The sequence below is a fragment of the Mobula hypostoma genome, chromosome 17 (assembly GCF_963921235.1).
Source record: "Mobula hypostoma chromosome 17, sMobHyp1.1, whole genome shotgun sequence".
NCBI classification, from domain to species: Eukaryota; Metazoa; Chordata; class Chondrichthyes; order Myliobatiformes; family Myliobatidae; genus Mobula; species Mobula hypostoma.
In genome coordinates, this window is record NC_086113.1 from 58,253,743 (window position 1) to 58,270,609 (window position 16,867).

Consider the following 16,867-nt stretch of genomic DNA (forward strand, 5'->3'; position numbering starts at 1 on the left):
TTCTATGTTCAAATTAAAACTACAACTGGGTAACTGGGTCTTGAACAACTGGGTAAATGATGCAATGACCAATTAACAGTAAACCTGCATCAAATTTGCATCACATATCAGAGGCTGGAGGCTCTCACATCCACCATCATGAAGTACTTCAAGAGGCTGGTCAAGACACACATTAACTCCAGCCTTCCAGACAACCTCAACTGACTGAAATTCACCCACCACTGGAACAGGTGTACAACAGATCTCATTTCCCCAGCCCTATACTCTTCTGGACTCTAAAGACACCTATGTTAACACTGTTGTTTATTGACTACAGCTGCATCTTCAATACTACATTTCCAACCAAATTCACCTCCAAACTCCTAGACCTGGGATCCAACACCTCCTCTGTAACTGGATCTTTGACATCCTGACCAACAGACTACAGTTAGCAAGGACAGCCCTCTGCCATGATTATTCTGAACACTGCTGTCCCACACAGCTGCATCCTCAGCTCCCTCCTCTACTCCCTATATAGTCCTGACTGGGTGGACAGATTCTGCAGTTGTCTGCATGTCCCCTTTGACCCTCACCAATACATCACGGCTTGGTATGGCAACTGCTCTGACTACGACTGCAAGAAACTACAGAGGGGTTTGGACACAGCTCAGCACATCATGGAAACCAGCCCCACCACCAACCCAGTTATGGTTCCTGTCTACATTTCTTACTTCCTCAGTAAAGCAGTAAGCATAATCAAAGAACCCCATATATTTTCTCTTCCCTCCCCCACCGGGCAGAAGATGAAAAAGCCTGAAAGTTCGTATCACCAGGGTTAAGGATATCTTCTATCTTTCTGTTACAAGACTTATTTCCTTGTATGATGAGGTAGTCTCTTGACCCCACAATCTACCTCATTATGACCTTGCACTTTGTTTACCTACACTGCATTTTCTCTGTAACTGTAACACTTCCTTCTATATTCTGTCATTGTTTTACCTTGCACTACTTAAATGCACTGTTGGAATGAATTGATCAGTACGAATGGCATGCATGACAAGCTTTGCACTGTACTTCAGCGTATGTTACAATAATAAACTAATCTACTAATAACTTCTTACTTCCTGTAACCAACCAATCAACTGTTGCCCTCATTCCAATATTTTCACAGCTAGCAAGTGAAAGTCATTAAACTGTAAACATGCATTTTAATATACCAATAACTTTCCCCCATACATTCATAAAGCAGTGCTATTTAACTGCAAGAAACTAAAGGACCTAATTGGGACCCTCACCAACACAGAAATCATATGCAGTAGGACCATGGTTTTTGTTATTTTTGTTATTCACACATGGGTGTGTGCATCGTCAGCAGGGAAGCCAGTACTTACTGTCTTTCCTCTGTCGCCCTCAGGAAGGTGCTGGCAATGACCTTCTTAGCTCACTGTAGTATGCGCAGTGCAGGTACTCCTGCAGTGCTGTCAGGGCGAAAACTTGGGAGTTCTACCCTGACCACAACCAATCAATCATGATGGACAACTTGGTCATTATTCAAGATGGTGGACGAATGAGTGACTGTGGGCTAGAAAGAGTTAATGACACAAGATCTGGTTGAGAGGCTGACTGGTTGAAGTGAATTCTTCAGGAAGAGAAAATGGAAGTAGGGTATTCCCAATTCACCTGTTCCAAGCACAGGAAATCCCTCACAACTACATTCTCCATTTTCTGCCAGTCGAGTTTAATCTTCTACAACTTTAATGGAGACAGATGGAATTCCTTCAGGTTTGGAAAACACCATTTGCTATCATTTTATTTTTATCACATGTACCAAGATGCACTGAAAAGCTTGTCTAGCAAACTGTTTATACAGATACAATCATTACACAGTGCATTGAGCTGAAATAAGGTCAAACAAAAACAATGTAGAATAAAGTATAAAAGCTGCTGTAAAAGTGCAGTGCCGATGAAGTATAAAGTGCAAGATAATAATGAGGTAGATTGTGAGGCCAACAGTCTATCTTATTGCACAAGAGGTCCATTCAAGAGTCTGATGACAGCGGGATAGAAGCTGTCCTCGAGCTGGGTGGTATGCACTTACAGGTTTTTGTATCTTCTGCCTGATGGGAGAGGGGAGAAGAGAAAATGCCTAGGGTGGTGGGTCTTAGAATATGCCAGCTACTTTACTTGGGCCGCAAGTATTGACAGAGTCCATAGAGAGGTGGCTGGTTCCTACAACATACTGAGTTGTGTCCTCAACATTCTGCGGTTTCTTGTGGTTATGTGAAGAACAGTTGCCATACCAAGCCGCTATCCATCCAGACAGAATGCTTTCCGTAATGCATCAGTAAAGATAGACAAGAGTCAACAGGGACACGCCAAATCGCTTTAGCCTCTTCTTTAGAAAGTAGAGGAGTTGGTGAGATTTCTTAGCTATGACATCAACATTGCTGGAACAGGACAAGCTATTGGTGATGTTCACACCCATTTAAAATCTTTGTTAATTCTGCTGCCTCAAAATTACAGGCACAAGAACCCAATCCAACATGGATCACCAAAATAGTCATTGGCCCATTAGTTCTAATGGTGCAGCCACTGCCCGTAATGTTAACTCCATTCCTCTGGACACAACTGCTCCAGGCCTATCAATATTTATATTGAGATTGGCAAAAAGTTTTAGTTTAATATTGCCGAAATACAATGTAGTTTTGTCTGGATGTCGCACAGAAAAATCATTCCATTCATAAGTACATAAAGGTTGTAAAAAAGAAGGAAATCTCTTGCCTTGTTGGAGCTTCACTGACAGCTCAGTGCAAGTAGACTAATGTTGTGACAGGGTAGATCGGGAGAGCAAAACCTGAACATTTAGCCTATGAGAGATCTGTTCAAGAGTCTGATCATAGCGAGACAGATGCTGTTCTTGAGCCTGGTGGTATGCATTCTCAATCTTCCATCTTCTGCCCAATGAGATGGGGGTAAAGAGAGAGTAACTGGGATGGGATGGGTCCTTAACTACATTGGCTACTTTCCTGGGACAGCAGGAAGTGTAGACAGAATAAATGGAGGGGACAGGGCTGTGGTCACAACTTTCTCCAATCTTGGGAAGAGCATTTACTATACCAAGTTGTGATGCTTTCTATAGTGCAAATGTAAAAATTGGTGAGGGTTATTGGGGACATGCAGGAAGTTGCTTAAATTTCTCCTGGTAAGGGTACAAAGTTATGAATACAGCAATGAGAAATTCAGGATGCTTTTTTCACTCATACAGCAATTAAAGTGGGAATCAATTACACAAGGAGCTATAGACCAGACGTACTGATGCTTTAAGAAACATGCTTCATGTGGGTAACATCTGTTGTTTCTACTTCCCTCTCCTGCCTCCACTCTGACCTCAGTCACTGGCTTATGATGAACTTTCTGAAGTTCAGTACTGAACTTCTTATTCAACAATTTCAGACAACCTTGTAGCTTATGCTTCAACAATCACCGTCTCCCTTTTCAGAATTTCATTCGCCTCCTCTCATTTATACCACTCCCTTCTGTTATTCACTCGCCTTCTCAGCACTTTCTCAGCAATCACCACCACCCTTTGGTTACTCATCTCCCCTGCTCTCCACCCTTTTTTGGCCCTTTCCTTCCGTCTTCTCTCCAACTTAAAACTGGTTTCAGTTCCATATCCCACCGAATAGCCTTTAATATAAAACATTAATTTTGTTTCTTTCTCCATGGATACTGAGCACTTTCACCTTTAACTTTGAAATTAAAATGAAATTCTGGAATATGTCACTTGGAACCATGGACCAGAGCCAATAGTTTCAGCATGGAAAGTGACAAGTAACTGGGCACAAAGCAGAGCAAAGCTTCGAGGACTTTTCCCTCAACCATAAAGCACCACTCAGTCAGCTGCCTTGCTTACTCTTTGTGTGTCTTTATTCTGTGTGGTTTACTGACAATTTATCAAGTGCAGCTTTATTTCATGACCAGAAACTGCTTAAAGAAATTAAAAGGTGTTATTCAAGTACAAATGGCAAATGTTTGCAAAGCCCATTGCCCTGGTATTTCAGTATATTAGTGGAACCCACCTACATCATATTTATCAGGAAGATTCCTCAATAAATCTGCCAAGTGAGCTACCTACGTTCAGTGGGTGTTGGTGGAAAGAAAGGGCTATTTGCTAGAATCCAACAACTTCCCTGATTAACTGACATCCAGGGAATCCTGCAAAGGTTCAAGGACTGATTGCAAATGGATAAGACTGAGTTTGGCTGGTATGTTACACGTAACTTGTGTTCACTAGACTGTTATAGACGCAAGGAAAGTATGGCCAAAAATGTGAAAGCCTCCTGGCACCCTTTCCACAGATGCTACAAGTTGGGAGTGGCACAGCTGGCATAAATGCTGCCTCAAAGCTCCAGAAACTTGGGTTTGATCCCAACTGAATCCTGACTGCGTGGAGTTCACACATTCCGCCAATAACTGTGTGGGTTTTGTCCTTCTCTCTGGGCAACAGAAGACCTAGAGATGAGGAGAATGCCAGAAGGTGCACTTCTGTGAAATATCTGCAGGTCCATGAAGCCTGCAACAGCATAACTTAGTGAAATTCAAAGGCAACATACATCAAAGTTGCTGGTGAACGCAGCAGGCCAAGCAGCATCTATAGGAAGAGGCGCAGTCGACGTTTCAGGCTGAGACCCTTCGCCAGGACTAACTGAAGGAAGAGTGAGTAAGGGATTTGAAAGCTGGAGGGGGAGGGGGAGATGCAAAATGATAGGAGAAGACAGGAGGGGGAGGGATGGAGCCGAGAGCTGGACAGGTGATAGGCAAAAGGGGATACGAGAGGATCATGGGACAGGAGGTCCGGGAAGAAAGACAAGGGGGGGGGGTGACCCAGAGGATGGGCAAGAGGTATATTCAGAGGGACAGAGGGAGAAAAAGGAGAGTGAGAGAAAGAATGTGTGCATAAAAATGAGTAACAGATGGGGTACGAGGGGGAGGTGGGGCCTTAGCGGAAGTTAGAGAAGTCGATGTCTATCCACGGCCTCCTCTACTGTAAAGATGAAGCCACACTCAGGTTGGAGGAACAACACCTTATATTCCGTCTGGGTAGCCTCCAACCTGATGGCATGAACATCGACTTCTCTAACTTCCGCTAAGGCCCCACCTCCCCCTCGTACCCCATCTGTTACTCATTTTTATGCACACATTCTTTCTCTCACTCTCCTTTTTCTCCCTCTGTCCCTCTGAATATACCTCTTGCCCATCCTCTGGGTCACCCCCCCCACCTTGTCTTTCTTCCCGGACCTCCTGTCCCATGATCCTCTCGTATCCCCTTTTGCCTATCACCTGTCCAGCTCTCGGCTCTATCCCTCCCCCTCCAGCTTTGAAATCCCTTACTCACACTTCCTTCAGTTAGTCCTGATGAAGGGTCTCGGCCTGAAACGTCGACTGCGCCTCTTCCTATAGATGCTGCTTGGCCTGCTGCGTTCACCAGCAAATTTGATGCATGTTGCTTGAATTTCCAGCATCTGCAGAATTCCTGTTGTTTGAAATTCAAAGGCAAACTGTTGGAAGTACCTTAACAGGTTGCATCATGATATGATGTGGAAATTTGGACATAGCATTTGCAGAGAGTAGTGGGCTCAGCCCAGTACATCATGGGCACATGCCTCCCTGCTATCATAGTATCACATCCCTCCCTGCTATCATAGTATGTACACGAGGAGCTGCCTCAAGAAAGTAACATCTGTCAAAGATCCCTACCATTTGGGTCATGTCATCTCCTCACAGTTGCCATCAGGCAGGCATACAGAAGCCTGACGTTCCACACCATCAAGTTCGGGAACTGCTATTTCCCTTCAACTATTCTGTCCTTGAACAAATCTGCACAACCCTAATCACTCCCTCAGTAAAGTAACATGATGACAATGGACTTTGCTCATTTTGTTTTACTTGCGTTCCTTCTTGTATAAATGATGAATAAATGTTGGATTTATATTTTATGCGAATGTTTTCTATCCGATGTTATGTGTCTGTGATGCTGCTGTAAGCTTTCCTTTGCACCTGTGCATATATTTACTTGCGCTTATGACAATAATCTTGACTTTGACTCCTTCTCAAAAAGATTAGAAGTGAGCACTGTAAACATCTTGGATATATTAAATTATTAACCTGGCTCTTGTGAAAGCTCCTGACCACAGAAACAACCTGCAGATCCCACCTCTCACAACAGTCTCTAAATCAACCTGCCCCTCCTTGCAACCATATTTACTGCCCTGACTCACAGTCCACTAATATTTAGTGACAAATTCCACCAAGTGAACACCACTCCTCATCAGAGTCTCAATAACTATTCCTTGCCCTACCAAACTGCTAACCCTCATTCACCATCCATGGACTAAATTTCTTTCTTTCTTTCTTTATTTATTTATTTCTCTATTTCTCGCACTAAATCCCTCATCTGGCAGCAGACTGGGCCAATGATCTTTATTCTGACAAAGGGCAAAGGGCTTTATTTGGGCAAAGTCAATGGCAGGGAGCTCAGGAATTAAATGTTCACTGAGACTGCTGAATACATATTTGCACGATCTGACAAAAGTCTAAAATTGTGAAGCAGTCAGATCACAACTATGTGGAGATGTGATAATTAAACAAAGGCCAAAAACAGTCTGTTATTGGAAAGCTTATGTTAAGGCATTTATGTGTGACTTATTTTTGAACTTTGTACACACAAACTGTGATGCCTGGCAACACTTGCAAAGTCACTGCCCAGAACTGTAAATTGTGCCTCACTTTGGCATCATCCTCAATTATAGTAACTTATAATCAGGAAGTTAAAACCAAAATCATTCTCAGGATTTGAACAGCCTGACAAGAATATTTTCTTTTTCTTAAATGGTTTCAGTGTTTTTAACATATTCCTAAATTGTGCGACAGGATAAATAATCCACCCCGAGTTTTCAATGCTTACATTTATTTTGTAAATGTGGAACAGTGCTTTTCAAATCTACACACAATGAAATCTGATTACTTTTAGAATGCAAGTGATTGTTTATAAATGTTGGGCTCTATTTAACAACAATTTTACTGTATAATGTCAATTCTTAATGTGTGCTAATAAGAATGAAGAACAAAAGTAATTGGATTAGTGCACCATACTATGAAATTCACTTTTCTCTAACTTGCTGCAAAGTACATAGTTTAGTAATAGTCCTTTGACTGATGACTGGAATAATTATATACCCTTCATAATTTTCCAGGAGTCTGTCCATTGTTTCCTGCCCCCAGACTTTGTATGGAGTCTGGTGCCTTGTCATTATAGTGTCTGTAGCCATTAATTTGATATGATAATTACACTATTCAAAATCCTCTACATCAGAGGTTCCCAATCTTTTTTATGCCAAGGATCATTAAGCATGGGCCCATGGACCCCAGCTTGGGAACCCCTGATTTAAATACTGTATGCTCTACTTTTGAAACATTCCATCAGTTTTTATTCAGAGACTGGCCCAAGTAAATGGTGAGATTAGGAACCAGACACAAACTTGGGTGGGCAGAAATTTTCACTGAGAAATCAACAGGTTTTCTGACATAGAAATGGGCTTTTAATATACACACAACTTTTGCCATATATTTACCTCTGACAGAATTTTAGTAGTGTTGTAAACATATAATTGACTTTTTGAAAGCTCATCTTTATTTAAAAATTCTTTTCATGGGTCATGGGTTAAAGGTAAAAGCTGAAATATTTAAGGTGGACAGCTCATGATAAAATGGCGGAGCAGACTCGATGGGTCAAATGGCCAACTTCTGCTCCTTTGTCTTATGGTCTTATGGACATGAGGGGAAATGTCTTCACTCAGAGGGTCGTGAGAGTGTTGAACGAGCTGCCACTGCAAGTGATGCATGGGAGCTCAGTTTCAATGTTTAAGAGAAATTTGGGTAGGTACACAGATGGGAAGGGTATGGAGGCTACGGTCTGGACACAGGTCGATGGGGCTAGACAGCTTAAATAGCTTGGCACAGGCTAGATGAGCCAAAGGGCCTGTTTCTCTGCCGTACTTTTCTATGACTAATCAGGCAACATGAAATATTAGTCAGTACTGAAATACAGAATCCAGGCCACCTCTGGGTTACGAATACCTGACTTATGGATATCCATACACATGAGAACGCTCCCATTATGTTATTAAATTCAAAAGTCCAATGTATGGACATGTTTATTCTTAAGAAAAACAGAACTAGTTTCTTCTCTGTGTGTGTCTCTCTCCCCTCTACTTTTAGTAACTATTCTTTCTAATGTCTTAATTGCTTTTGATCCTATTCATTGCAATACTGTAAAGCAGGGATTCCCAACATTTTTTATGCCATGGATCCATGCCATTAACTGAAGGGTCTGTGGACCTCAGATTGGGAACATCTACTATATTAAGTGAGTTTTGTATAATTTCTGACTAACAGTTGAGATCGACTTAGGACGTCTGCAAAACCAAAACCCAATCAATAGCCAGGCACAGTGTGTAAATGTAGCTCAATTTTTCAAAATTTTAAAAGACCACCTGATTTCTAGAGGGGAGTTAATACTTGTAACGTGTATCACTTTCAAGAAGGAGCCTTATGTCAATGGTACATGGGAAGTTTGTACTGAACACTTTCCTTTCTGAACCAGTCTCTTACCAAGAATATTGATCTTATCTTTAAACCATCACCAGTTGCTGTCACTGCTCAGCTATTTGATTCAAACTCAAAAGGTCAAAAATGCACATACTGTAAATCTGAGATAAAAGAAGGCAAGAATGCTAGAAAATGTCACTACCATCTCTGGAGATAAAAAGAAATACATTTTAGACAGATAACTTGTTAATCACCAGTCTGAAAAGTAAACTCCCATTCTCATTCCATTGATTCTGCCTCTTCTGGTGACTATTACTAATGGGTCCCATTTTTGTTTGATGACCTATTTGCATTCAAATTAGTGGGGGCTACCAGCCAATAGCGTAACACAGAATAGAATGGTCAAGAGATTAGTTGATTGGTCTTTGATATGTCACAATCACTGCTAATTCTCTGTTCAGTTCCTACATTTCTTATATTTATTGTTATAATATAGGAGGTATTACATAAGAAATAGGAGCAAGAGTAGGTCATCTGGCCCATCGAGTCTGCTCTACCATTCAATAGGATCATCACTAATCTGGCTGTGGACTCATATCCATCTGTCCGCCTTTTCCCCATAGCTCTCAATTCCCCTGCTAAGCACAGACCTATTGAACTGGGACTTCAGCATATTTAATGAGGTAGCCTCCATTGCTTCCATGGGCAGAGAATTCTTACTCCCTAGGAAAAGTAGTTTCTCCTCTTCTCCATCCTGAATCTATTCCCCTAAACCTTAAGGCTATGTACCCTAGTCCTTGTCTCACTTACCAGTGGAAACAATTATCCTGCCTCTATCTATTTATCCTGTTCATAATGTTTTTCATGTTTCTATAAGATACCCTCTCATTTTTCTGAATTCCAATGAGTATAGTTCCATCATCTCCAGAATCAACTTTGGAGGTGATGCAGAGGAGATTCACAAAGCTAGGATGTCTTTTCTCAGGTAAAGAGTACATGAACTGGACATAGTATTCCAGGTGTGGCCTTACCAGTACGCTGTACAGTTGAAGCATAACCACCCTACTCTTAAATTCAAATGCTTTAGCAATGAATGCCAACATTCCACTTGCCTTGTTGATAGCCTGTTGTACCTGCAAACCAAACTCTGGCGATTCATGCACAACCACACCCAAATCACTTTACATAACAGCACACTCCAAACTTTCACCATTTAAATGACAATTTGATTTTCTATTTTTCCTAACAAAATGGATGACCTTGCATTCACCAACACTGTATTCCACCTGCCAAACTTATACCCACTTACTTAACCTACTGTATCTATACCTCTGCAGACTCTGCACAATTTGCTTTTCCTCTCAATTTAGTGCCATCAGCAAACTTAGATACATTCACTCAGTCTCCCCTTACAAATTATTGAGTCTGTGCCTAAACTCACAGTAATCTAGCTCCTTGTAGCTACATTATGGGAGTGAATCCTGAAGCCACTATTGCCTCTCTTCCCTCAAAGCTTACAGAATATTAACAACAAATTTGTGAAGTTTTTTTAAATGCTTGCTGTAGTACCATTTGGATTATTGCATTGATCAAATATTGTTCCACAATTATGTTGCTATTGTGTCTTTAATAATTCTTGTAATAAACAGTGTCTATAAAGTGTTCACCTCCCCAGCAGAAGTTTTCATATTTTATTGTTTTACAAAATTGAATCACAGTGGATTTACATTGGCTTTATTTGACACTGATCAATAGAAATGACTCTTTATGTCAAAGTGAAAACAGATCTCTACAAAGTGATCTAAATTAATTACAAATATAACACACAAAATGTTGATTGCATAAATACTCACCCCTTTAAGTTAGTATTTAGTAGATGCACCTTTGACAGCAATTACAGCCTTGAGTCTGTGTGGATAGGTCTCTATCAGCTTTGCTGGACACTGCAAATTTTCCCCATTCTTCTTTATAAAACTGCTCAAGCTCTATCAGATTGCATGGGGATTGTGAGTGAACAGCTGATTTCAAGTCCAGTCCCAAATTCTCTATTGGATTGAGGTCTGGACTCTGACTTGGGCACTCCAGGACATTAACTTTATTGTTTGTAAGCCATCTCTTAAGCTTTGACTTCATGCTTGGGGTCATTGACTTGCTGGAAAACAAATCTTCTCCCAAGTCGTAGTTCTCTCACAAACTGCATCAGTTTTTCCTCCAGGATTTCCCTGTATTTTCTGCATTCATTTTATCCTCTGCCTTCCGAGGCATCTCCATAGCATGATGCAGCCACCACCATGCTTCATGGTAGGGATGGCGTGTCTTTGATGTTGAGTGGTGTATGGCTTACACGAAATATAACATTTCATCTGATGGCCAAAAGGCTCAATTTTGGTTTCATCAGATCATAGAACCTTCTTCCAGCTGACTTCAGTGTCTCCCACATGCTTTCTAGCAAACTCTAGCTGATATTTCATGTGAGTTGTTTTCAACATTGGCTTTCTCTTTGCCAGCTTCCCATAAAACTGCGACTGGTGAAGCACTCAGGCAATAGTTTTTGTATGTGCAGTCTCTCCCATCTCAGCCATTGAAGCTTGTAACTCCTCCAGATTTGTCATAGGTTTCTTCGTGGCCTCTTTCCGTGGTCTCCTTCTTACAGTGTCACTCAGTTTTTGAGAACAGTCTGCCCTACGCAGATTTACAGCTGTACCATATTCTTTCCATTTTTTGATGACTGAACTTAACTGTACCTCAGGGATATTCAGTGACTTGGAAATTTTCTTGTATCCATCTCCTGACTTGTGCTTTTCAATAACCTTTTCACAGAGTTGCTTGGAGTATTCTTTTGTCTTCATGCTGTAGTTTTTGACTGACTACATCAGCAGCTGGACCTTCCAGGTACAGGTATATTTTTACTACAATTAATTGAATCACCTTGACTGTGCACAGAGATCTCCATTTAACTAATTATGTGACCTCTCAAACCAATTGGCTGCACTAGTGATGATTTGGTGTGTCATATTAAAGGGGGCAAATACAATCAATTGTTTTGTGTTTTATATTTTAATTAATTTAGATCACTTTGTAGAGATCTGTTTTCACTTTGACATGAAAGAGTCTTTTTCTGTTGATCAGTGTCAAAAAAAAGCTCCTCTTTTTATTCTCTGAATGAGTGTGGCGTCTGACAACAAAATTGGGTATGCAGCAATTAATTTGATGACTATGTAGTCCGATTCTGGTGCAGGCACCGGTGGTGGGAAACATTAGAGCATTTTATTCCTTTGGATGTTTGCTGCCAGCTAGCAGGGCAGAAAGGTTTACCCTCTCATCTGAAAGAAAGCACCCTATGCTCCCTTAAATGAGTGGTTAAAAACTAGAGAATATGAAATCTGGAGCAAAAAAAAACTGTTGAAGGAACTTAGTGGACCTGTCAGCATCTGTGGAGGGAAATGAACAATTGACATTTTGTGCAACATACATCAAAGTTGCTGGTGAACGCAGCAGGCCAAGCAGCATCTATAGGAAGAGGCGCAGTCGACGTTTCAGGCCGAGACCCTTCGTCAGGACTCGGCCTGAAACGTCGACTGCGCCTCTTCCTATAGATGCTGCTTGGCCTGCTGCGTTCACCAGCAACTTTGATGTATGTTGCTTGAATTTCCAGCATCTGCAGAATTCCTGTTGTTAATTGACATTTTGTGTCTAGTCCTAAACACTGACACTCCATCTCCCTTCCCAGCTGAGGTCCTCCAACGGCTTGTTTCTTTGCTCTGCTTTCCCTTAATATTGAACCAGATTATCAGCTTAAACTGTGGAGTAATGGTCAGATAAATGAATGCTACTCTGTAGCAGGACCACACCAGAGAGAAAAGTGATTTTGAATTAATATTTTTCCAAGATGATTTTCCTTTTCCCTTACAAGCTAATTCCACAGACTTCTTATTGAATGGTGCCTCTCCCAGTGGGAGTCCACACCAGAAAAAACAACATTTTCCATTGATTGCAAGGTCACCATGTCATTCTGTGTTCTATGCCAGGAGTAAAGAGCTGGATATTGAATCATTAGAAACTACTTCACTTTAAAATGGTTTCTCCTAATTGCAGGACTTTGCTTTCTAATCAGAAGCACAAGGAATAAAAACAAAATCTTCATATAGGAGCAGTTTATTGCAGCTATGGACTAGAAATGAGGGTAAAGCTCTGACAAGATACTAACCAGATCAAAGAAAGGAAGGTGTTGGCAAAGCTTCAGTGGGAGCTCGCTCTAATTATCAGCACAGATTTTAGGGGATAAATTCAGAAGCAGAGGCTGGCCCTGCAAGGAAAATATCTGATCTTCCTGCCAATATAAACTGCAATGAAAATGGAAAGTGATACTTTCCAGCCAAGCATTTCCTGATCAGACCTTTCGCTGTCTGCTTGGTTTCAGTACAAATCACAGCACCATTTTAATTTGGCACTTCTGTCTGGCAAATTGGTTGCCCTTCTGCTATTTCTCATACTTGGAAGCACAGGCGCTGCGACCTGCACTAAGTGCTACCACCTGTAGAACTCAGTCTTACCATTCCCCACACCCAATCACTACTGCAATCAGTTACCCGACTTTTCCACTTGCCTGAAATGAGCCTGCATGCTCCAAAGAAAAATAACAGCTGTGAAGCTGCTTACCACATTTTAATTGCACCGGCATTTCACTGTAAATAAAAGCTCTGAAAGTGATTCACCAGCCCATGTGCAAGTACGAAGCACAGACGTTACAACAAATAGAATCACCAAGCTTAAAACTGACAGGAATACCATCTGCTCAGGGAGTCTCGACATTGAAGCCAACCAGACTCTTAAGATGGTGTACTAAACAAAAGGCTCTTTGACCTAAAGTATTGACTGAGTTTCCCTTCCCACTGATGCTGTCTGATCTCCTGAGTATTTCCTAGAATTTTATAGTTTTGTTATGATAGAATGGTAGAACCCTTGCCTTAGAGGGTTTATGCTCAAACATCAATTTTGAGGCTAAAATCTGTAGTACAGCACCAAAGGAATGGCAGAAATGTTATAATGTCCAGCCTGGTGTGTCTGCTTGAGTGAGCACTAGAAAATTCCATGACACCAGAAAGAATTCTTATCTCACTTTCCCAGATTTCTTCTGGTGATGCTGGCAACAATCACTGAATGACTACACTGAGACTGCAACAGACCCTGGCTGAAACCTCCTGCAGTTATGTCCCAGTGGCTGAGGTTTGTAGAATCACAGCATAACAGAACTTGGAAACAAGCCTTTTAACTCAACTCATCTGTGCTGACAAAAGTGTTAGTTCCATTTGCCCGTGTTTGTCTCACATCCCTCTAAACCTTTCCAATCTATTTACTTATACAAATGTTTGTTTAAAGAATATTGTTATTGTACAATACATCAACTACATCATCTGGAAGTTCATTCCACATCCCACCTTGTGTGTGAAAAAAATGCCTCCCAGGTCCTTCTCAAATCGTTCCGCCCTCTCACTTTAGAACTATTTTTGGTTTTTGGTTCCTTTCTTTCTGGGAAAAAGACTGTGCATTCACCCTGCCGAGGCCCTTTATGATTTTTATACCTCTAAGATCACCCCTCAAGTCTCCTACATTTCAAGAAATATGGTCCTAGCCTCTATAACACAGGATCTTGAGACCTGGCAACATCTTCTTAAGTCTTCATTGTACTCTTTACAGCAAAGATGTCCTTCTTATAGTCATGTGACCAAAACTGTACACTATATACTAAATACATATACATACATCATGTACAATGCCAGAGATTAAATTGGAGTAGATTTGATGCCTCTTTGTAGCAGGTAAAAGAATTGGAAATCCCATGCCAAGACACAAGCTGTAAAATAGAGCAAGACCTACCTTACTTATAGGAGGGGCACCCTCAGCCCCCCAGGCACTCCTCTGTATAGATGGTGGCACCTGATAAGTCTCATGTCCTTGTGCTGCATAGCCTGAAGCAGTGGGAGGCACCTGGTATATGCTCTGACTAGCATGAGAAGGGGGCACTTGATAAATAGGATCTCTGAAAGGGCTTCCAAAGCCAGAAGAGTCTTGCAGGCTGGTGGGTACCTGATATGCACCTTGTGTTTCCACAGCAGATGGCTCACTTTGAGTGCTCTCATAAACAGGTCCAACTAGGAGCTTGAGCCGGTTGCCAGGAGCGATGCCTTGTCGTCCATGCAATGAACAAAGCCACCATCCTTCTAACCCACCAGTATTCTGTTCAATCACTGTCAATATATCACCCTTGCGGAAAGATAGTTCCTCTGGAGATTCAGGTGCATTGTCATACAATGCCTTGGCCATATAATTCTAGAGACAGAAGGAAAACAGCAGGATATTAGTGATGGGATCAAAGTAGCCTTGGAAAGTTAACGATTTAATTTCTCACTTTAATACTCCATCCCACTCTAATCCACTTGTTTGTTACCTCCAAGACCTGATGCAAGTTCGAGAATCAGCATCTCATCTTCTGCCTGGGAATGCTGCAGTCTTCTAGACTTACACAAAAAGTTTCTGAACAAGTTCAGGTACATTGTTATGTTATTTTAGCAATAATGGTATGTTAGTATTGTCTATGTTATTTCCCTCTCTATGTCAGATCTGACAATTTCTGCTATCAGTTATCCATTTATTATACTCGTTTAATTCTTATCTCATTATCAACATGAAGTTCATACTATGCAGAGTTTACTGTGACAGAGGTCATCTGGAGAAGAACTGGAGGCTGGATATTTTGAAGGGCACCTGCCCTGGTCACTTGTCCAGCATTGGGTTCTGACCAGAGTGGCCGCCTTTTTAAATCCAGGGCAGAGCGGCAGCTGGTTTCTAAACATCTATTGCCAAACATTATGGACGATGTTATCTTCTGCTTCTTTTCTCCTTCCACCACATCTACCCAGTTCTTCCTACACTTATTAGAGCAGGTGAAACACATGCCTATGGAACAAAATCTGCTGGGCTTGTGCTTCACAGCATTTCACTCTCTAACTGCTGTCATTAACCCATTCTTCACAATTCTGGCCTCATCCAATCACCTGTACTCCCGTTGTTTAAAACAAGACATTTTGCAGATGCTGCAAATCCAGAGTAATGCACACTAAATGCTGGAGGAACTCAGAAGGTCAGGCAGCATCTATGGAAAAGAGTAAACAGTCGACATTTCAGTCCGAGACCCTTCATTCCTTTGATTAATCCATTCTCTCTCCATATTTTCTGTAACCTAAAACTAACGTCCCTAGCTGTGACAGATGTTGCCTGATCAGTTGGTACTTTCTAGCATTCAGCTTTGATTTGCAAAACAATACCCAGCTTGACAAAGAACTTATTTCATACACAAGTACATCAAGGTAGTAGAAAGGAAATAAAAAACAGAATTCAGAGTTACAGTTATAGGGCAAATGCAGTGCAGCTCAACAAATAAAATGCAAGTGCCATGATGAGGTCGTTTGAGAGGACAAGAGTTTATCTTTATCATATAAGAGGTCCATTCAACAGTCTTAAAGCAGTGGGAACTCTGCAGGCCAGGCAGCACCTATGGAAAAGAGTACAGTTGACATTTTGGGCCAAAACCATTCGGCAGGACTGGAGAAAACTAGCTGAGGAGTAGATTTAAAAAGTGGGGGTAACCACCAGGTGATAGGTAAAACCTAGAGGGGGAGGGATGAAGTAAAGAGCTGGGAAGTTGATTGGTGAAAGGGACAGAAGGCCATGGAAGAAAGAAAAAGAAGAAGGAGTACCAGAGGCAGGTGATGAGCAGAGAAGGAGATAAGATGAGAGAGGGAAAAGGGAATGGGAAATGGAGAAGAGGAGAGGGAGCAGGGGGTTGGGGGGCATTACTGGAAGTTTGAAATTGATGTTCATGCCATTTGGTTGAAGGCTACCCAAATGGAATAGGAGGTGTTGTTCCTCTAACCTGAGTGTGGAGTCATCACAACAGTGGAGGAGGCCATGGATGGATATATTGGAATGGGAATGGGTGGTCACTGGGAGACCCCACTTGTTCTGTTGGATGGAGTGTAGATGCTCGGTGAAGCGGTCTCCCAATCTACATCGGGTCTCACCGATGTACAAGAGGCCACACCGGGAGCACCGGATGTCGGATGATGAGGGTCTTTAGTAATAGATGCCACCTTTTTGGAGGCATTACCTTTTGAATGTGCCCTCAGTGTTGGGGAGGCTACTGTCCATGATGAAGCCGGTTAAGTTTACAATTTTCTGCAGCTTTTTCCTTTCCTGTGCAGTGGCGCTTCCATACCAAACA

General features: G+C 41.7%; 1 protein-coding gene across 3 annotated transcripts in view; it reads right to left on the bottom strand.

The window, feature by feature from the left end:
• nedd9 (neural precursor cell expressed, developmentally down-regulated 9) overlaps positions 1-16,867 on the bottom strand; it is a 103,929-nt gene that overhangs the window by 37,455 nt on the left and 49,607 nt on the right. For all 3 annotated transcript variants that reach the window (XM_063069957.1, XM_063069955.1, XM_063069956.1), the window contains one exon: positions 14,464-14,916. In XM_063069957.1, the coding sequence (XP_062926027.1) occupies positions 14,464-14,916 (453 nt within the window). The remainder of the gene's footprint in view (positions 1-14,463; positions 14,917-16,867) is intronic.